Below are 20,202 nucleotides of genomic sequence, written 5' to 3' on the forward strand. Positions count from 1 at the left end.
CCGCCGCTCTCAGTGCGCGCCGCTCCTGCTCCATGGCTGCGCGCCGCTTGACCCTCTCCTCTATGGCGGCCTTCTCCTTGGCCTGGTGCTCCTTGTACTCGCGCAGCTGGTCTTCCGTGAAATCCTGTTGCGGTTTCGTGGGCGGCAGTCGGGCGCGGGCAGGCGACGGGAGCAAGGTGAGGGGGTAGAGTTGCTGGGCTGTTGACGATGTGTGTGTGTGTGTGTGTGTTCATGCGTGTGCAATGTATTGGGATTCAAAAACGCTGCGCAAGCCGCCAGCGACATCCTGGCCCGTCGCGGCGCGGCCAGGCACGGCTGGACCGTTGACCCCGCCCGCCGCCCCGCCCTGCTTGCACCAGCTCCCTGCTCGCCTGCGGGTTCCCGTTCATCCACGCCGGCCGCGCCGCAGCCAGGTCAGCGACCTCGTCGGTGGGCCGCACCAGGGCGCCGCCCATCATGTCGTCCAGAGCGCGCCCAAATGCGTCATCCGCGGCCGCGCGGCGCCGTGCCTCCGCCTCGGACGCGGCGGCGGCGGCGGCGCGGGCGCGCTCCTCTGGGGACTGGTACTTGGGGGCCTGGCACGGAGGCCGCAGGGGCGGGGTGCAGCACGATGAGACCCTTGCTGCTAGTGAGGACAATCTAGGTGCAGGTGACTTTGTCTGCGACGTCTTGGGACATCCATGGGGTCTTTTCATCTACAAGCATGATCCCAGTGCTGATGCGCCCCGGGCCAAACCATCCTGGCCGCAGTCACAGTGTGCGAGCCCACCTTGATATCCTCGGGCTTGAAGCTGAACAGGCTCTCCTCGAGATCCTCCACATCCGCCCACCGCACCGCGACGCGCCCCGACCCGCCCACGGCTGGCTGCCCGCCGCCGTGCGCCCCGACCCCGCTCGCTGCCGCCGCCGCCGAAGCCGCGTCTGCCGTGCCGCCGCCGCCCGGCCCGGCGGCCTCGGACCCGCCGGCGGCGCTGATCTTGGCGAGCTCCCTCTCTAGATCGTCCAGGCGGGCGTTCAGATCTGAGATCTTGTCGGCGTCCGCGTGCTTGTGCTGGACCAGCGCGTCGAACGCGGCGTTGAACCTGCGTGGGCGGGTCGTGTGCGGTTTGACGGCCGACCCGGCTGCCGCTCAACGTTGCAGTGCAACAGGCACTGCCACGAACAACCGTTGTTGGGCTGTGCTCTGCAATTTGTAGTCTCAAGGATGCAGATTTCCGTCCACACTATCAACCAAGGTTCAAGAAACGACCTGGTGCTCAGGGGCAGCAGCAGGGCTCCCCGCCGCCCCCCTGGGCATGGTCTTCCCTCAACCGCCGCCTGCACAGTGCGCTCCCCCACTTCCACAGCGAGCGTCCCGCCGACCGTTCTGCCTGCACCCCACACCCCCGCCTGTGCCTGCCTCACTTCGACTGCAGCTCCCGCGCCATCTGCCTGTAGATCTCCGCCTGCGCCGCCTTGCGCGCCGGCGTCACCACTTCAAGGTCATCGTACAGCAGCCGCTCGGGCGCTACGGCCCGCCCCGCAGCTAGACACTCCAGCAAGTCATCCGCGCGCGGTGCGCTTGCCGCGCCCGGACCAGCCGCGGCCGGCTGCGGCGCCTGCTGCGGCTGCGCGGCTCCCCTGGCCGACAGCGGAGGGCCGCCCGCGCCGGAGGTCGACGGTGTGTCGCCCGCATCGCTCCCGAACGCGCTGCCGCGCCCCGCAGTGGGAGCCGCCACCGCCGCGGCGGCCGCCGGCGCCTCACCCAAAGCAGCGGCGCCCGCCGCACCCTCCTTGCTCGCGGGCCCGACCGGCGCCGCAGCGCGAGGCCGCCGGAGCACCTGCCCCTGGTCGTCGCCCGCGGGCGCGCCCATCGCTGCCGCCTCCAGCAGCTCTGTCGCCCTCAGCGCTGCAACGCGCGCGTACGCGCCGCCTGCGCCGGCGCGCAGCGGGAAGTTCCAGACCTCCTGGCGCGACGCGACGCCCGTCACGGCCGCCGGTTTGACCTGCGGGCGGGGGGCCAACATTGAAAACAGTGGCGATGGCATCATGAGATTGCTGTGCCTCCGTGCAAGTATCAGCACCATTTCCTTTTGCAAGACCATATGATTTGTGTTTCGTCCTTGGATCTGATTACTGCTGTGATGCCTTGGAGAGCACACATGCCAAATCCCTCGCTCCGCCGCAGCAGCCGCCAAGACATAGCCCTGTGCCCACGCGCCTGCATGCTGTCCCAAAACTCTTCCTTAATGCGAGCCGCCACAATCTCGTCCCGCGCCACCGCGTCCGACAGGCGCGACTTGAGCGCCTCGGCCTCCGCGGCCGCCTTGGCTCGCAGCTCCTGCGGTGCGGGATGCCGCGGGTGGTGCGCAAAACACAACATGTCGATGCACAAAAACCCATGCCTGTCATCCTCTGGTGCCAAACAGGGCAACGAAGTCCGCCCCTGCCCCTGATCATCGCTCCCCAACCTCCCTTCTCATCCACAGTCCCGACGGAACCCACGGTCAGCCCTTACGAGGCCCAGGCAAAGCATCGAGCCCGGCGAAAACCTGACCTAACCACCGCACCTGCAGCCGCCCGACGTCGAGGATCACCTCTTCCCGAGTAAGCCGCTCCCCCTCCGGCGCCGCCGCGTTGCGCCCCAGCAGCTCGGCCAGCCGCGCCCGCAGCTCCCCGAGCCTGCGCGCCGTCGCCTCGCGCACGGCCGCGCCCCGCTGCTCCTCGTCCGCGCGGGCGGCGGCGGCGAGCAGGGCCGGCAGGGTCGGCTCGTCGTCATCATCGGGCGTGTCCGTGCTGGCCATGGCTTGGAACGCCTCTGCTACCACTGACCCATCGGCTTCAACCTGCTGGAGGGACCCGAGGCCGCCAGACTCCCCAAGGACGCGGCTCAGGAACAGGCTGCCGTCCGCGCCGCCGCTGGCCAGCCACCCGCCGCCCGCGTCGAAGCAAAGTGCGATGGCGCCGCCCGCCGACGACGCGTGCGCGCTCTGCTGCCGCGGCGCCTGTTGCTGCCGCGGTGCCGGGGGCGCACTGCCGACTTCCAGGAGCGTCCCCGCGTTGCGCAGGCGTGCACAGCCGTCGGCGCCGCCGCTTGCGACAAACCGCTGGCAGGGGCTGAGGGCGAGGGCGGCGCCGCGCTTGTCGTGCGCCGCGACCGCGACGGCACTGCGCAGTGGGGGGCGCTCGGCGCCGGCCCACGCCGCTGCGTCGGATGGCAGCCCGAACTTCAGCAGCCGCCTGTCAGCTGCCGACAGCCCGATCACCACAGCAACGCAAGCACCTCCGCCGCCCCCGTCGCCGCTGCCGCCGTTGCTGGCGCCCGCGCTGTTGCCCCTCGCGCCGCCTTGCTGCTGCTGCTTCTGCCAGACCACCTCGATGCATGACAGGGGGGCCTCGATAGCGACGCTGCGCACGCGCAGCTGCTGCGGCGACAGCAGCATCGCCCCGACAGCCGCCTCCGCCGACGGAACTACCGGTGCTGCTGCGGCAGGCGCTGCCAAGCTCATCAACAACCCGTTGCTCGAGCTGACCACCAGCTCGCCCCCTGCTGCGCCGCCACCACCAATGCCACTGAAACCTGCGTCTCCGCCCGCACTGCGCGGCTGCGTTGGCAGCCACGCCATCGACAGGACCCGGTCTCCGCAGTCGGCGTAGCCCAGCAGCTCCGCGGCAGCTGCCCCATCGCCCCCGCCGATGCGAACAAACGCCACCCGGCTGGCGCCCTGGTCGCGGCCGCCGCTGCAGCCCGCGCCTCCCCCATCGCTGCACGCCACTGCGAGCACTGCGCCGCTCGGCGAGAAGGACAGCGCGGTCAGCGGTCCGCGCGCCAGCCGCGCGCGCCAGACGACGGGCAGCGCTGCCTCGTCCGCCGTCGACACGAGCCGCAGCACGCCGCGCGCCGACCCCGCCGCCGCCAGCGCGCGCGTGCGGCACGACGCCAACGCCGTCAGGCGCGCCGCGGGAAAGTCGCGGCGCCCCGCGATCTGCCCGCCGCCGCCAGCGTCCCACACCCGCAGGCTGCCGTCGGCGCCGGCGCTCAGCACCTTGCCGTGGCCGCCGGGCAGCGGCGAGAGGCCCGTGACTGCGCCCGCGTGGCAGTCTGCAAGAGGCTCGATCTGGACAGGCGCCGCGGCCGCAGAGCCGCGGCCCGGCGAGGCGATCAGCACGAGGCAGCCGTCGCGCGTCGCGACCAGGGCGTCCCGCTGCGACGCGCCGCCCAAGTCGACGCAGAGGGCCCCTGCGATTTCCGGGCGCAGAGTTTCCGGTGCTCCGGGTGGATGCGCCGATTGCGTGCAGGCTGCAGCCTGGCTGCACACACAGCAGCAGGGCCAGGCACGCTCCTGAGATGGCTGGAATTGGATGCCCCAGACCAACACCTGCTGTGCACCCAGCCAGGCGCTTCCATCAAACGGCTCATCACCCACCTGCGGTACCCTGGGCCTGCCCCAGCTGCCGCAGGGCCCCGCCGCCCTCTCCCCTGGCGAACCATCTGAGGGGTGTCGCACCGCGCTCGCTGCCACTGCCACACACAAACACTGCGTCGGTGTTGACAGCAATGCTGGAGACCCCCGTCGCCGCGGCCTCCCCCGCGCTGTCGTCTCCTGCGCCTTTCCTGCTGCTGCTGTCGGCCGCGGCATCTCCTGCTGCTGGCTGCCCCGCAGGCGTGGAAGCCAGCAGCCGGCCACTTGCTGTTTCCAAGAGAACCACTTCCCCTGATGTACAGCCAACGTACACACCCTGCGCACAGCCAGGCGGCCAAAGCGGCGACGCGCACGCGCTTTGAGCAAGACAGCAGCCCTGGGGGAGGGCCATTAGCACGTCACAAGGTTTGAATAGTATGACAGGCTTCATGCCTAGGACACTTGTCGGCCGCTGATGCAGCCGCCAGCCCCCCACAGCGCCCTTCTCCGCTACCTCGGGCGCCCATGCATGGCATGTTGGCTCGCGGCCTCCCTCCAGCCCAAGGTTTGTAGGCTCCAGGTGATATGTGCTCCACAGCCGCTCCAGGTTCCACAGCCGCACAGGCGCCTGCTCGCTGCCAGCGGCCCCTGCCTTGCCGCCGCTCCCGCCCCCGCCGCCGCTGCCGCCGCCGCTGCAGCTGGGGCGGCTGCTGGTAAGCAGCTTGCCTGCATCGACGGGGTGGAAACTGACCTGGCTGACTTCCGTCTTGAGCGGGGTGCTGGCCAGCAGCGACTCCTGTAGAGTTTGTGGAGGTCCAGACGTGCCAGGCACGATCGGTGGTCCGCAAGAGCGGCAAGTGTTGATGTCTGCTGCTCAACTTGCAGACCGCACAACATTAAAATGTGGCCCTGCTGGCATGGGCCGCTCCCGCCCCTCGCGCGCACCTTGCGCCACTGCCACACAGCGAGCGCCGCGTCAGGCTCTCGGCTGCACACAGCAAGAAGCTCCCCGTTTCGTGACAGCGTCAGCGCCGAGTAGCCCAGGTCAGCCTTGGCTGGGAGGGTGACGATCTGCATGAGATCTGAGGCCCTGTAGATCCAGATCCTGTGACTGGGGCCCTACATAGACGCACGTCAGGCGGCGAACAGATGGTGTGGCATGGGTGCTGCTGCGCAGGTGTTGACTGCGCTTGGCGACTGTGAGGGGCGCAAGTTGACGCTGCGCAGTGTGCATGCATGGGCGCCTATGACTGCATGCACCAAGAGGCAATGGGTTGATGAACAAATTATTATGGCGTGTGCCCGTCGCCGCTGCCATGCAGTTCAGATGGCGCACCTGCTCTGCAATTGCAATAATGCCTGACGCACTGCTGGCGGCGAAGCACTGAATGCCCAGGCCATCGCTCACCAGTAGGCGCTGCACAACATATGCGAGCGTGTGAGAATTTGTTGAGCCGCGCCTGCGCAGGTGTGCTTGTCACCCCAGCGTGCAGCACCTGTAGCTGACGCCCACACTTGCGCGCCTGTTGTTGCTCGTCCCACCACCTGTGTACGCCTGACTACCCCTATCTCTTACCTGCTTTTGAGTGCGGAGTTCATACAAGACAATGGTATTGCCGCACTGCCACGCCACCTCGCTCTCGGAGACGTAGGCGGCGCAGCATGGCGCAAGTCCGCAAGCCCACCTGTGGCGGCGGTGCAGCAATGGGTGTGATGCGGCGCGACACGGCACGCCAGGTTGTGTCTGTACTGAAGCTTGACTGTGATCACAGCACAAAATAATGCTCGCACTTACGTGGTCTGCAGCGATCCCATCGTGCTGTCTGCTTTAGCACTGGCGGGTCCAGATCATGATGCGATTGCCCTTGAAAGCTGAGCTATGGGTACGATTACAGGGATCGATGTATTTTCGATGATTATTATAGCTGAATTGCTCCTCGCATCCACGGCACCGGTATGATGGTATCACAACGTTTGACCGCGGCCCCAGGACGGGCTCGGAGCAGCTTGCAGACCGCTCACTCTAGCGCCATGCTGGGTCAGATGAGATGAGGCGAGAAAACCAGTTACACGGTCAGGAATTTGGCTGTACTGGCAGTCGTCGCTGGCGGCAGTGCCAGATGCCTGGTGACGCACCTCACCGGGCTCCAGGCAGGACAACAACATGTGACATCAGCTCATCTACATGTGCAGTCGCTGCCTCTTGCTTGAGAATTGCAAAACGTCACCATGCAGCATGGCCATGTTGCCAGTAGTGCTGATTGGTGGTGTTGCGTAGGCACACCAAGTGTTTCTCGCACCACAGTTGGCTCGCAAGCAGTAGTACGGGCGGCCGCAGCGCGGCGTGCTAGGTGGTGCGGCAGATGCCCCTGCCAGATGACCACCCTTCAGAAATGCCTGCTGCACGGCTGAAAGGGACTTCAATAACGAAGGATCAGATCAATTACATGTGACTGCCCTGTGAACATGTGCATATGTGACCGGCTGAGCCCTTGCATCCGCTCCATGAATGCCGCGTCACAACAAGACCAACCAAGGTATGACCTTGTAAGCAACTGACTGCCCTAGCTGCATAACTCCGGCCAGGATCGGCAAGGGGAAAGCATGTATTGCACAAACGCTTTGAAATGCAAAAATCAAGCAGGTCAAGCGGTATGTTGAGGGCACACGTACTGTCTCCTGCACACAAACACACAGAACCACAAAATTGGCGCAGTCGACGCGGCTTACGCATGCACAAGACGTTTGAGAGAGTGCATCAAATGCAAAGTAAAGGCATGAGGGATGCAAACAGTGGCATGCTGGCTTTGCAGGGGAAAAAACCGCCAGCTGCGCATGATGAGGGTTGCGTATTCTCAAGACCTGCAAAAACCACTCTCACTTCTCCGATCACCAAAGGTATGGCCCCGCCATTCCAGCAACATCAGCTAACACGGCAACCCTCGTCGTCATCCTCGCTGTCCTCGCCCTCCCCTAAACCCACGCCCTCCCCGTCGCTGCCCGACCTGTTGCCCGCGCGCCGCCGGCTGAACAGCAGGCGCAGCAGCTCTGGCGACACCGGCAGCGCGGTCCGCTCGGGGCCGCGCTCCCGCGCGTCGTGGTTGCGGTCCATTATCCGGTACGCCTCTGGAGGCACTGGGCGGCGCTCTGGGGCGGTGGGGGCCCAGACTTTGATGGTGTCGTCGATGCCTGACCAAATTGCAGGGGGAAAGGCGGGGTGACGTGATCTCGCCAAAAAGCAGGTGCTGCCATGAGCGACAGGCAAGTGGCGGGGCGACAGGGGGGCCCACGCCCTCCCTCCGCGCATTCCCCAGCCCAGCGCGCCCCATGACTGCGGTGTCCCCCAGATGGCGACCAACTGCAATACCCCTCCCTATCACACGACACCACCAAAATCTCACCGCTGGTGGCCAGGGTCATGGGCAGGAACGGGTGAGGCTCGAGGCAATTGACGACTGCGCCAAATGGAGGCGGGCGGCAGCAAAACGCAGGCAGGCTGATGCGCTTCCTTGCCTTGCATGGCACATAGTGGGCCTCAGCCGGGAACTGCAGGGCTGCTGTACATTGCCCAAGGGTGCCATGGGAAAGGTGCTGTGCAACCATGATCGCTGAGTGACCTGAGTCGACCGCTCACCATCATCATCGCCTTGAGCCCACCACAGCAGCGCGCCGGTGGCCTTCGACCAGACGTACACATGGCCGTCATCGGAGCCGCTGACGACGTACTCGTCATCCGCGCCCATGAATGACACGCCCTGTTGGAGGGCAAGAGCGATGTGCATCAAGGGGGTCGCCATATCTGAGGCCTTTGGATGGAGGCCTCAAACTTGAGGGGAAGCTCGCAGAGCCACGATGGGAGAAGGCTTCTGCATCCAGGCACGGCGACAGGCTGCTCCGGCCCGTGTGAAAAAGTGCACGAGGTCCATACAGCTGCAAGCAATCCCGCGCATGATTGCACGATCTGTCATTTGTGGCTCTGCCCCGCCTGCACTCGCGCTTGCTTCCACAAACCTTGACGGTGCGCGCGTTGCGGTGGCCCGTGTAGACCCCGATGACCCAGTCCTGGCCGGGGTCCGCGTCGCGCCCCTCAGGGTCGTGCCGCTGCTGCCGCAGCAGCCGCGCAGCGTCAACGTCCATGCCCTGCTCTTGCTGCTGCTGCTGCTCCTCCTCGTCCTCATCTCCCTCTTCTGAACCCTCCCCTTCATCCCCCTCCTCCTCCTCCTCCTCCTCCTCCTCCTCGTCCCCCTCCTCCTCCTCGTCCCCCTCCTCCTCGTTGTCATCGTCAATCTCCTCACTGCCCGCCAGGTCGTCCTCTGCTTCGTCTGTACCAAGGAGCGCCTGCAGCTCAACCTCCTCCCGCTCCTCTTGAAGCCTCTGTTGCTGCTCCCTGCCCTGCTGCTGCTGCTGCTGCTGCTGCTGCTGTTCCTCTCCTGCCCGGGTGTTGCCTGCCCCATGACTGCTGCCGTTGGCCGCAGACGACTCCCGCAGCCGCCGCACCGCCTGGGGGCGGTCGCCGTCTTCACTGCTGGTGGTCAGGCCTGGGAGGTCAACAGGCAGCAGGAGGAACCAGTTTCGGCGGCAAGTAGGCAGGACACACCTTGATACAGATGGCTGCAACATCACAACACTGCAACAAGTTGAGGCACACATCAAAGTCCAGCAGAGGCCACAAACATCCACCTCAGCCTTGCAACCGCACGGCCGTGCTCACCCCTGCGCCGCCGCCGGCGGGGCCCCGCCTGCTGCTCATCCAGTTGCCCCGGGCTGCCTGCATGTAGTCGCGCCCCCGCACTCACGCCGTCGCACCCAGCAGGGTCCACTGCCCGGGCCGGCGGCCTGGCACTGCCGCCGACCCCCGCACCCCAGGCGCCGCTGCAGCAGCTGCCATATCCTTCTGGAGAGAAGAGGAAGATGTCGTCGTCATTGTATGTGGCCAGCAACTCCCCTGAGCAAGAGAACTGCAATTGATGCACAGCAATGGCAGATTGCAGTGCATTGTTGGCTCTTGTCATTTTGCAGCTGGGGGCTGGGGAGGTTGGCAAAAAAACAGCCTGCTGCAGGAAGCCTGTGCTGCGTGTCTCGAGACTGGCCGGTGCGCTTTTGTCAGGGAGTTGGGGTGTTTATACCTCCAACAGCCCAGCTTGGCCCGCCAGGTCGCTCGTCAACATCCAGTAAATCGTGCATCTGCAGCAGCTGGCGCACGCACCTGTATCCCGGTTATGTGCCTCGGCAGCACCCGCCGCCGCGGCCCCGCCCCGCGCTGCGCGAGCCTCTCGGGGGCCAGCTTTGCGACCGGCTCATCAGTCATCCCAAACAGCCGCCCGCCGCCGCTGCCGCCGCCCCTTGCCGCCGCCGCCGACCCCAGCCGCGAGGACGCGCGACGGTGGTCGTACACGCGTGCCCACTCGTCGCCGCCGCCGACGGCGAAGAGCTCGGGGCGGGCGGGGTTCACGTGGATGCAGTTGAGGTCGATGACGGTGGGAGAGCGTTGGGAGGGGCCGGGGAAGCCGCGGCAGACGAGCAGTCGCTGCCGGCAGCGCGCAGCTGGCTGCCGCAGGTCAAAGTGCATGACCTGGGGGGGTTGGGCAAGGTGTTGTAGGGACTGACTTGGGCCTGCTTTGGATAATCATGAGGTTTGAGAAAGGAGCCAGCAAGGAAGACCCGGTAAGGCCAGCAAAAAGAAAGCATAGCAAACAGCCCAACTGCACAGTATCCTGGCATGGCATCCTGAGGTGCGCCTCAAGCCTGCGGCGTCAATAAAACTGCGGCCGCAAGACTCTAGCCATGCGCGTTGCCAGTTTCTGCTTGCATCCATATCAGCGCTCTTTTCACACTAAACACCCCAAGCAGCCTTCGCTTTTAGGGCAGCTGCCCTGTCACACACCTCGCCGTCCTCCCCACAGCTGTAGAAGCAGAACCGCGGGTTCAGCGGGTCCAGCGCCAGGCGGTGCGCCCGCCCGTCGTGCTGCGCCAGCTTGCGGCTGGTGATGGTGCGCGCGCCGCCGCCGGGGGGCAAGTCCGCGGCACGCACCTTTCCCAGGGATTTGGGTGTTTTCAGGCAGAGCGGTAGGAGTTCAGGATTCTATTGTTAATCCACGCAGCCGCTTTTGGCGCCAATTTCCAACGCATGCAGAAAGGCTAGAAGGCACTGGGACTGCAGCGTCTGACGGCGGCGCCAGCCAGTGGGCGAGGGCGCGCGCCCCGCACCTGCCCGTCGGCTGCGCAGCTGATGAGGACGCTGTTGTGCGAGTGCGGCATGAAGCGAGCCTGGAAGACGTTGTTGCGGTGGCCGCTCTGCCACGACAGGACCTGGCAGCCTGCTTGCATCGGTGGTGTGTGGATGTGCGGCCGTCGGCGCAGTCCGCTGAGACGCGATCCCGACTAGATCAGCAAGGCCGCGGGTCAGCGCTGGAGCGTGCCGCCGCGCTGAACGGGCCCTGCGGCGGCCTAGCCACTGCACAGTCGCGCCTGCTCTGCATGGCTGCCTGCACGCTGCTGTTGTGCAGTGCTTGGAGCCCGCTCACCCTGCTCCCAGTCCCAGACGCGGATAGTCATGTCGTCCGAGCCTGAGACGAGTAATGAGCCCGCGGGGTCGAACGCAACCGTGTTGACGCACCCGCCGTGGCCCTCCAGCGTGCGCTGCAGCTCCATGCGCTGCACCTGCACGCGTGCACACGCAACCACGGCAGTGTCAGCGCGCGGAGCGCCGCGGCGAAGCCCGATGGCAGATTGCTCGCAGTGCGTGCGCGGGGCGATGGGTGCGCTGCACCATGCTGCATGTTAACGAGCGCACTCAAGTTGCGCGGCCTGCGGGCATGGCTGAGGCTCTTCAGTAGCAGCACGAATATATCGCACCAAGTCTATTGATTTTGAGCTTTCCCTGCGTTCATGCCGCGGGCTGGTTGCCGTGTGGCCAACGCCGCGCTCCCACACAGTTCTAAACATCACTGCTGCTACCTCACAAATGATTCGAAGAAACTAAAAATACATTACATGGCGTAGCGGAGGCCGACCATGGCAAGCATGCTGATCTTGCTGCTCAATGCTGTGTCGCAGGGGTTTGGACGCTGTGATGAAGCCTGCACAAGAACTCAGAAGGCATGAGATTATTGATAGTGCGCCAGCACGCGTCGCCCAAGGGCATGGCACTGCTGATGTGTGCGCACACCCGCACGTGGACTGGTGACACCCTCCCATCGTAGCCATCAGACCTGCTCCTGGCGACTGTGCGCACAGGAAGAGAACACTCAAGGTAGTGGTGGCAACTTATAATAGCGAAGCTATCTCTTCCTTACCCAGTCCAAGGTGGGCAGCGGCAAGCTATTAGAGATGAGATGCATGGCCACCGCATTACTCAGAAGAAAGGTGATAGGATGTGGCGAACCAGGTTGCTAGGAACTTTGCTGAGCTTTGGAGGCTATTGGAAGCAGCAATTATTGTGCATGTCAGAGGTTCGTGATCATATGAGTGAAGCTGAACGCTTCAAACCGCAGCGCAGGACAGTCAAAATTTACTCTTTTGATTATGCTCTCATCACTGCACAACTCGACTTTGCTACCCTGGACGTTGTAACACTTCGAACATGCCTTGTTGGGCTGCGTCCGACACACACACTGCCGTCCGCCGCTACCGCCTCCGCCGCCCTGGAACTCCAGCCCGCCGCACGCGCTCCGGCAGCGCTACGGCGAGCGCCGCCGTCCAGTCGCCGCCGGTGCGGCCCGCCTCGATCATCGCCGCTACCACATCCGACACCGACAGCACCGGCGTCTTGTTCGCGCCGTCAAAGCTCATCCCCAACTCAGCGGCATGCTCCCTGACTGGCAGCCTCGCAGCCCGCACGCCCGCCGCCTCTGCCCATCCAAGGGACAGCCCCTTGATCACCGACTTGTCGATGATGCCGCCAATCACATAAATCGCCCGAGGGTCCAGCGGCCCCTCCAGCGGCGCCGCAGCGTCGGGGGTGAGCATCACGAGGTTTGAGGCTTCCGAGGCGAAGACGTCCAGCACATGCTCCTCGTGGCGCCGCACCGGCCACGAGCGCGCGCCAGAGTGGTCGCAGAATGCGGCCAGGTCGCCTCTGAACGACGTGAGGTTGAGCGCCACGGGCCGCTGGGAGCTGGGGCCGGGGGGCACGCATGGCATGGCGTGGTGGCACATGCCGTGGAGGGTAACGGGTCACGGTGGGGTTACATGAGCAAGGCCAGCAGGCTTGAGGAGGGGCGCAAACTCACATCACCAGCGTGCAGCTGCTGCCACTCTGCCCCATCATCAACTGGCACCCCGTCCACGCACCGGCGATTCATGCCCATCGCAATCTCCACTTGCTTGGCCAGGCTGCGGACGTTGGCCTGGGCGACAATCTCCCGCACGCGCTCGCCGTGGCGGGGAGCATGCAGTTCCTCGACCTGCGTCACTGGGGGCAGAAAGGCCACGCGACACGCCTCTCTGAACCCGAGGAGTCGGGGGGAGCGGCCCAGATCGATCGAAACATCAAGCTGGAAGTGCGGATGGGTCCCCCGCGCCCAAAATTCAGGCTGCTCATCCTGATGCTGCCACTGTGCACCAGAGCGGCTGCCGCTCTGCCGGCCGCGCACCATAGGAGCAGTCGATCACCACACGCTGCCCTGCGCCCTCCAGGGCCGCCCGCATCGCCGCCTTCTGCGCCAGCCCCGCCTCGACCCGCAGCCGCGCCGCCTCCGCCTCGTACGCGGCCCGCTGCTCCTGAGGCAACCCCTCCAGCCGCGCCTCTTCCAGGGCCCTGGTTGTGTGCATGTGCGAAGCCTGCGTTCTTCACACTGTATTAGGGATCCTGCCGGTATCATGAGGTGATGTGACAAATAAATTGACTGCACTGCAGGCACCAGCTCTCACTCCCTCGTGTCGAACAACCAACACACACACACACACACACACACACACACACACACACACACACACACACACACACCGAGACACCAACACAACATGCCTGACCTCATTTGCCGCATGCGCTCCCGCTTGTTGGATCTGTCGCGCTCATGCCGCATCCTGTTGTACAAAACGCGCCGCTCGTCCCAAAATCCAGCCGGCAGCGTCGGATGGGGTGTACTGGTGTCGTCACGGCAGCCGTCAACGCTGCTTGCGTGTGCGCTGGGGCAGATTTCGATGCCGCTGCTGCTGTTTGTGCTGCCATCGCCGCTGCTGCCCCTGCCTTCAATGCTGTTTTCATGCACAATCGCTTCGCTGCCACCGCTGTCGCCGCCCGCATGCGGCTTGACGCCACGACTGCAGCGCCGCCCAAGCCATTGCCGCTGGGGAGGGTGATACCGCTGCCTTCTACTGGCTGTCAATGAGGATGTACTATTGCCTGATACATACCTACATACATGCATTTGGTCCGTCAGAGCTGGACGATACCGTATGGTAGCGGCCGATGACAATTTCAAAGACTTGACAGCACCTCAAAAGCGTTATATATCTACGGCATTACTCGATTGACAAGCACTTCTATACAACCAAGCATCCAAATGATATCATGGAGGACTATAGATCAACTTTGCTGGTGATCCTGGCGGGCGTGCAGCTTATGCTCGTTCCCGCATACCGATCAACAGACTTTGAGGTGCACCGCAATTGGCTTGCGATCACTCACTCCCTGCCGATCAGCAAATGGTGAGGTCTCACCGCACCCCCGGCACGCGCCTGGTCCGCTGCTGCGTGGGCTGCGCCGCTTAATTGCGCTGCAACATCATGTGTTCCACGGCAATGCGCATGCAGCGGCCGCATCCCGTTTGAAATTACACACACTGACTAACCGTGCAAGGTATTATGAGGCCACATCGGAGTGGACACTCGACTACCCGCCGTTGTTCGCATGGTTTGAGCGCGCTATGGTACCGCTCGCGCGCCTCGCCGACCCCAAGATGCTGGCGCTTTCAAACCTGGAATACGACAGCCCAGCCACTGTGCTGTTCCAGCGCGCCAGCGTGTCGGCCACAGGCCTTGTGCTGGCAGCTGCAGCGTGGTATGCGACGCGAGGGCCCGAGGGCAGCAAGCCGAGGGCGCAGCTGCTGTTCTTTCTGCTGGTGGCAAACTCCGGCCTGTTGCTGGTCGACCACATTCACTTTCAATACAATGGAATCCTCCTTGGTGAGTCAGGTCACCCGAGCAGTAGGCTCAAAGCGCGAGAAGCTGGCACAGTAAGGCCTCAGGCAGCGGAGGGGACTGTGTAAGTTTGATGCCCTAGCTGGTGCTCTGTGTCACCTTTTCTGCGCTTGAGGACCTCGTCACAACCCGCACTTCGTCCCTCACCACCTATTGTTGAGCAGGTATCATGGTCTGGTCCCTGCTTCTGGCGCAGGAGCGCCGCTACGTGGCCAGCGGCATCCTATTTGCAGTGCTCCTGAATATGAAGCACCTTTTCGCCTACATGGCCCCGGCGTACTTCGTTTTCCTGCTGCGCAACCACTGCCTCGGCGGCGAGGCGGGCGCACCGCCGCTGCAGACGTTTGTCGCGCGGCTTTCAGCGCTCGGCGCAGCAGTGGTGGCGGTGTTTGCGGCGTCTCTGGGGCCGTTCATCGCGACGGGGCAGCTGCCGCAGGTGTGCGCTGCCAGCATATTGCAAAGGGTCCGAAGGCACATCCAACCTGATCGGTCGTTACGAGGGGAGGGCTTTTGTGTTGCCTACAGAGACCCTTGCCCCGGCCTTGGCGGGGGTCACTCTTTGGCCACAACACCCCTTGCTTTGAAAGCCAACCGCGGCAGCCGCGGCGTTACTGATGGGACGTGACAACATTTGCCACGCGCACAACAGATCCCTCTCATCGCCACGCGCATGTCTCTGTCACCTTGGTCACCCGCCCGCAGCTCCTGTCGCGCCTGTTCCCGTTCGGCCGCGGCCTGTGCCACGCGTACTGGGCGCCCAACGCCTGGGCCCTCTACAGCTTCGGTGACAAGGTGCTGGCCGCGCTGCTGGCCAAGGCGGGCCTCATGGAGAAGCCAGTGGCACACATGGCGGGCGGCATCGTTGGGACTGCGAAGTTTGCAGTGCTGCCACAGGTGTGCGCATGTGAGAGTGTCTGTATATGTGGCTGTGGGCGCAGACGTCCAAGCAAGTATGGCATGTGGGTGTGGGTGTGTGTGACTGTGTGTATGACAAAGTGTGGTGCAAGCTCATGCGGGTTTACATTCGTGTGCTCATGCACGTGTGTGCGAACCACACGCATGCGCACACGCATGCGCGCAGTGATTATACAAGAGAGGGTGTTGCACAAGTCCCTAGGTGCCTTGAGCTGGGAATTATGCCAGCTCAAGGCACCATCAACACAAGTGGGATCCAAATCAATCACGTGCGCGCTGCACCGCCGCAAAACGCACTCCCCGGCATGCAGGTCGGCCCCAGTGGCGCGGCAGCCGCCGTGCTGCTGTCGCTCGTCCCCAGCCTCGTTGCCCTCTGGCGCCGCCCCAACCACCGCGCGCTCGCGGCGGCCGTGGTGTACGCAAACCTGTGCGGCTTCATATGGGGGTACCACGTCCATGAAAAGGCCATCATTACGGTCACTGTGCCCCTGGCCCTGCTGGCAGTCGAGGGGGCGGAGTGGGGGCGCGACTTTTTGCTGCTCGCCTCTGCCGGCCACGCCGGGCTGTTCCCGCTGCTGTTTGGGATGGCTGAAACGCCCATTAAATGGCTGATAGTGGGCCTCTACTTTGCAGTCGCGGCCTCGGGCCTCGGGCGGCTGCACAGCAGCAGCGGCGGCGGCGGAGGCGGCGGAGCGGCGTCAAAGGGGGCCGCGGGCGCGGCTGCGGGCGGGCAGGCGTGGCTGCCTGCTTGGTGCCGGCTGTATATGTGGGGGCTCGTGCCGCTGGAATTGTACTGCGCCATTGGGCACAGGCTGCTGCTTGGAGAGCGGCTGCCGTTTGCGCCGCTGATGCTGACCTCTGTGTACTGCGCCCTTGGGCCTGTTTGGGTGTGGGGCCGGATGGCGCTGTGGTACGCACGTGGCTGCCCTCAGCAGCAATGAGCGTTGGCTGGCGCGCCACGCCCGGCCTGCAGGCTTCGATTTTCAACCTCTTATTATGTAGTGCATCAAACATTCCTTCACACACAAGTTATGAGCGCCGCGGCCTGAATTGCATTATAAACCCTCCCCTCAAGCTAGCCAGCGCATGCGCTTACAAGTAATGCTAATCTTGATGCGTGATTAAGGGCTCGCTCGCTTGCATCACTCAACATAATGTCCAGCCGCACTAAACCAAGCAGAAGTGAGCGAACATCAAATCGCCCAGCTCCATGACAGTGGAGCGGCAGCTATGAGGGCGTGATGGGCTTGTAGTCGCCGAGCCGCCACCGCTCGAGCCACTGGAGCTCGAAGCCGGGCGGGTCGCCGCCGTCCCCGGCCGGCAGCAGTGGCAGGAACACGTACGACGCGTTGCCGACGCCGCCCTCGCCCTCGGCGTTCCACCTGTGTAGGTTGGTGATCAGTTGCGCGGGCCAGGCGCAGCGGTGAAGTGTCCCAGTCAGCGCGGCGGGGCGGCCGTTGCTGACGGCGCCATCAGGCGCGGAGGATATGCTGCTGCAGGGAGTGACCCGTTGCGCGCAACCACCTCAAAGGCAGATGCGCAATCCAAGGGGTATTGGTGGTGCAGCGTAGGTTTCGCTGTCATACGGCGCTCTGGTGGCGCCCGCACCTGTCCCCCGCGTAGATCTGCAGCTCCCCGCCGCCCTGCCACCGGAACGTGTGGACAAACGCCGGCTGGCTGTCAAACGTGGTGTCTGCGCCACGCCCGTCGGCCGGCCGCGGCAGCTTTGACCACGTGGCGCCGCAGAGGTCGCCGCTGTCTGACGCAAAAAGCTGCGGCGCCCCGGGCTGCCTGTGAGGGAGAGGATTGCGGACGTCAGATCAGGCGAAATTTTGGAGCCTTGCTTAGTGCAGTAATGAGGCTTGAATCTGAGCGCAGGTGCATCTGGGGCGGCGTGGGTACCTGCGGTCCTGATGGACCAGGGGACCAGGCCCCTGTCGCCACCCGCCCACACAGCATGCAGCTCTGGGCCAGCTGTCCCCCCCTCCTCTCCCAGGCACAATTCGTGACCCACCAGCCTTTGTGGCGAGACCCAAAAAGGTACCACCGCCCGCCGCTCTTGAACAGCTGCGGGAAGCCATGTAGTTGCACACACACACGCGCGCACGTCAGAGGTGGTGGGTGCAGACTCCTGTCGAGGCTTGCTGTGTCGACAGCGCGGACCTGCAATGCAGACGCCGCCTCCCTCGGCCTGGATTCGGCAAACGTCCATGCGCGCCAGCTGGCGCCCACTAGCTGCAGGTGCCGCGCCGCACCACACCCCCCATCCCGCCCCTTCGCACCCACCGCTGGCGCGCCGGTCGGGGGCGCGTAGCCGCAGGCGCCGGTGGTGCCCAGGAAGTCATCCCTGAGGCGGCTGATGGTGGTGCCGTTGGCACCCGTGCTGCGCACCTGCGAGGGGAGGGAGGCGAGCGGCGCACCAGGGGTGCGGGCAGTGGGGCCGGCTCCTGCTGACCGTCGGCAGCGGCGGCGCCTCTGCGGGCATGCCTCGCTGCAGTCTGAGCATTCTGTGCACGCACCTCGTTGGCTGGAAGGGCAGCCGCTTTGTACAAGGCCTACAGACTATGTGCATGCAAGCGCTGCACCTGCGTCAAGCCTCCTCGGCCGCCCTGCGGCAATCATGTGCTTCAAACAGACAGACTATCCTGCAGATGCACGCCTGCCCCCTGTCGTGACAACTCTTTGTGTGTGTGCTTTCTGCAGACACGAAAATGGCTGCTTGCCCTTGGACGCCCCCAACCCCGCGGCGCCTCGTCTCACCAGGTACGCGCTCGCGCCGCCGCCGTCCTCGTCCCACGCCACGGCGACATCCGAGGTGGGCGCCCCATCGGACACCGACGCGCGCTCCCACTTGAACGGCCCCGAGGGCGCGACAGAGGTCGCGAACCCGATGGCCGAGAAGCTTCTGTCCAGGGAGCTCACCGAGAAGATTAGGACGTACTGGCGGCGCACGGCGTTGTACAGCGCGTTGACGCTGCCGATCCTGTGCCGATGGAAGGGGCAGTCGGACAACGCGATTACGGCGGGGCAGGAGGAAGGCCCAGGGCTGCCACAGAAGGAGAGGTCGGTATCCCAGGGGTTGGGTTTGCTGCTTGGTGGCGTGGCACGCGGCACGTCGCGAGAAGCCATGTGACAGTGGTGGTCGCGCAGGGGCGCACGCAGCAGGCGATGCCAGCACCTGCTGCGGGCAGCCGGCCGGCTGATTACCTGTATGGTGGCGGCGCCGGTAGCTGCGGGATGCTGCTGGTGAGGAACACGCGCCCCTTGCTGCGCCAATTGCTGAAATCGCGGCTGGTGTACAGCCGTATCGAGTCCGACAGCCAGTCGTCGCCCTCAAGATGCTTCTGCCCTGTGCCGTACCACCTGCGCGCATGCCGCGCAGTCAAGCACACTCAAGGAAGGGTCCTGCTGGTGGTATTCAGAAGCTGCGCTCGAAGCAGCCGTTGCACGCTGTCAGGGCGAGTGCGCGCCGTCGCAAGTGAGCAGTTCCTGCCAGCCACTGGGTGACATGCTCGTTGAGTACGATCTGGCGCTGTCGTTCCATAACACTCACAAGAGCAGGCCGTCATCCTGAGTGATGATGTGGCCCTCGTGGGCATAGATCTGCGCATGCGTTCCATGCAAGGTCGGCTTCAACGGTCGTGGACCAACTTGGGGATACTGAGCGCAATCGACGCACATCTGGCGGTGCCAACCACTTGACATCACTGCTGCAGCCCGATCGACCCGAAGCTTACGGGTTGTCCATCAGTGTCCGATGGCGTGGTGCCGCTCACAAATTCTGCGGAATCGGCATCGTCGCGCAGAAGGGGCGGCTGCGCAGTACTCGCTGCGCGAGTGCCGCCGTTGATCAGCTGGCGGGCGCGCCCGCCACCCTCTTTGCAGCCAATCCAGACAACTAGAATAATTGCTGCTGACAGTAACAGGAGCTTAAGCCATCGCATGCTGCTTCGCTGGGTGGCAAACGAAGCCCTTGTAGATCGGTTGCGGACGGCCGCTTACTACACAGTTCAGTATACTGCGCGCTGTATTAAAACGCTGTGCCCTTATAATTGTTTAAGCCCGGAGTGGCCGCTGCCACGGGCACAATGCCGGTTGCCGGACGCCGAGCTGCTCCTCGGGAGTCACGCAGGGCGCGGCCAATGCGCAGCGCGCGTTGGCAAGCATGCGTCCCAAGTCTCATTGTGGCATGCTAACTTACAGGCGTAACTTTTGTCATCTGCACCAGGCCCACGTCGACGATGCTGGGGATGCCGGCGCCTCGCCAGACGGCCGCTTGTTCAAGCGACGCTGGGGTGCTGTGCTCATGCTCCTAGGTTGCTCTTTGTGCTGGCAGCTCTTGCGACCGCGGGCAGTCTTCATTTGAAGGGAAATTACACCAGAGCGCCCAGTGCATATCATATCGTGTCACGGCCAGCAGCAGCTGCAGTTGGCCATTGCCAACATCCTGTGCCGCACGTAGTTGCAATAGAACCATCTCACAGATCAAACGCTGAAGATGATGATCACTGGTGCCATGGCATCACTGCCACCGGCCCCCCTGAAGCCGGGCTTATCACAGAGCTGCGCACACAACCTGCCTGACTTCACACAGCCGGTGCAGAGCTCTGCTGCAACCCAGCACACCAGCAGCACCCAAGTGCCTCGCTACCTGGGTGCGCAACCATCGTGATCAGTGATCTTCGCATTCCGCGCCACTACACAGGTACTGCACCCAACGCGCCATGGCAACACTGTCTTCTGACTCAGTGTCCGCGGACAC

The 20,202-nt window shown here is 64.3% G+C and overlaps 5 protein-coding genes across 5 annotated transcripts in view; 1 reads left to right on the forward strand and 4 right to left on the reverse strand.

The window, feature by feature from the left end:
• The window catches only part of MNEG_1651 (endo-1,4-beta-xylanase), a gene marked incomplete at both ends in the record, with an annotated part of 13,716 nt that extends 8,257 nt beyond the window's left edge, over window positions 1-5,459 (reverse strand). The window contains 9 exons of the mRNA XM_014049866.1: window positions 53-124; window positions 357-575; window positions 770-1,082; window positions 1,405-1,985; window positions 2,243-2,320; window positions 2,550-4,219; window positions 4,407-4,632; window positions 4,879-5,178; window positions 5,328-5,459. Of these exons, the coding sequence (XP_013905320.1) occupies window positions 53-124; window positions 357-575; window positions 770-1,082; window positions 1,405-1,985; window positions 2,243-2,320; window positions 2,550-4,219; window positions 4,407-4,632; window positions 4,879-5,178; window positions 5,328-5,459 (3,591 nt within the window). The remainder of the gene's footprint in view (window positions 1-52; window positions 125-356; window positions 576-769; window positions 1,083-1,404; window positions 1,986-2,242; window positions 2,321-2,549; window positions 4,220-4,406; window positions 4,633-4,878; window positions 5,179-5,327) is intronic.
• Window positions 5,460-7,305: 1,846 nt separating this feature from the next.
• MNEG_1652 (hypothetical protein) lies at window positions 7,306-11,722 on the reverse strand (the record flags this gene model as incomplete). The annotated part of the gene is made up of 9 exons (XM_014049867.1): window positions 7,306-7,571; window positions 7,784-7,837; window positions 8,017-8,137; window positions 8,394-8,920; window positions 9,765-9,954; window positions 10,267-10,413; window positions 10,590-10,699; window positions 10,907-11,042; window positions 11,678-11,722. 9 exons carry the CDS (start codon window positions 11,720-11,722, stop codon window positions 7,306-7,308), a joined length of 1,596 nt encoding a protein of 531 aa, XP_013905321.1.
• Window positions 11,723-12,008: 286 nt separating this feature from the next.
• MNEG_1653 (RNA (guanine-9-)-methyltransferasedomain-containing protein 3) lies at window positions 12,009-13,154 on the reverse strand (the record flags this gene model as incomplete). Its single annotated transcript, XM_014049868.1, has 3 exons — window positions 12,009-12,498; window positions 12,675-12,795; window positions 12,977-13,154. The coding sequence occupies 3 exons, from the start codon at window positions 13,152-13,154 to the stop codon at window positions 12,009-12,011; spliced, it is 789 nt and encodes a 262-aa protein (XP_013905322.1).
• Window positions 13,155-14,251: 1,097 nt separating this feature from the next.
• MNEG_1654 (alpha-1,3-glucosyltransferase) lies at window positions 14,252-15,609 on the forward strand (the record flags this gene model as incomplete). The annotated part of the gene is made up of 4 exons (XM_014049869.1): window positions 14,252-14,510; window positions 14,690-14,961; window positions 15,228-15,419; window positions 15,607-15,609. The coding sequence occupies 4 exons, from the start codon at window positions 14,252-14,254 to the stop codon at window positions 15,607-15,609; spliced, it is 726 nt and encodes a 241-aa protein (XP_013905323.1).
• A 1,059-nt stretch (window positions 15,610-16,668) lies between these two features.
• MNEG_1655 (hypothetical protein) lies at window positions 16,669-19,659 on the reverse strand (the record flags this gene model as incomplete). Its single annotated transcript, XM_014049870.1, has 8 exons — window positions 16,669-16,822; window positions 17,049-17,231; window positions 17,455-17,507; window positions 17,727-17,831; window positions 18,201-18,423; window positions 18,648-18,803; window positions 18,994-19,043; window positions 19,642-19,659. The coding sequence occupies 8 exons, from the start codon at window positions 19,657-19,659 to the stop codon at window positions 16,669-16,671; spliced, it is 942 nt and encodes a 313-aa protein (XP_013905324.1).
• Window positions 19,660-20,202: the final 543 nt, after the last annotated feature.

Source organism: Monoraphidium neglectum (assembly GCF_000611645.1).
Source record: "Monoraphidium neglectum strain SAG 48.87 unplaced genomic scaffold scaffold00171, whole genome shotgun sequence".
Lineage (NCBI taxonomy): Eukaryota > Viridiplantae > Chlorophyta > Chlorophyceae > Sphaeropleales > Selenastraceae > Monoraphidium > Monoraphidium neglectum.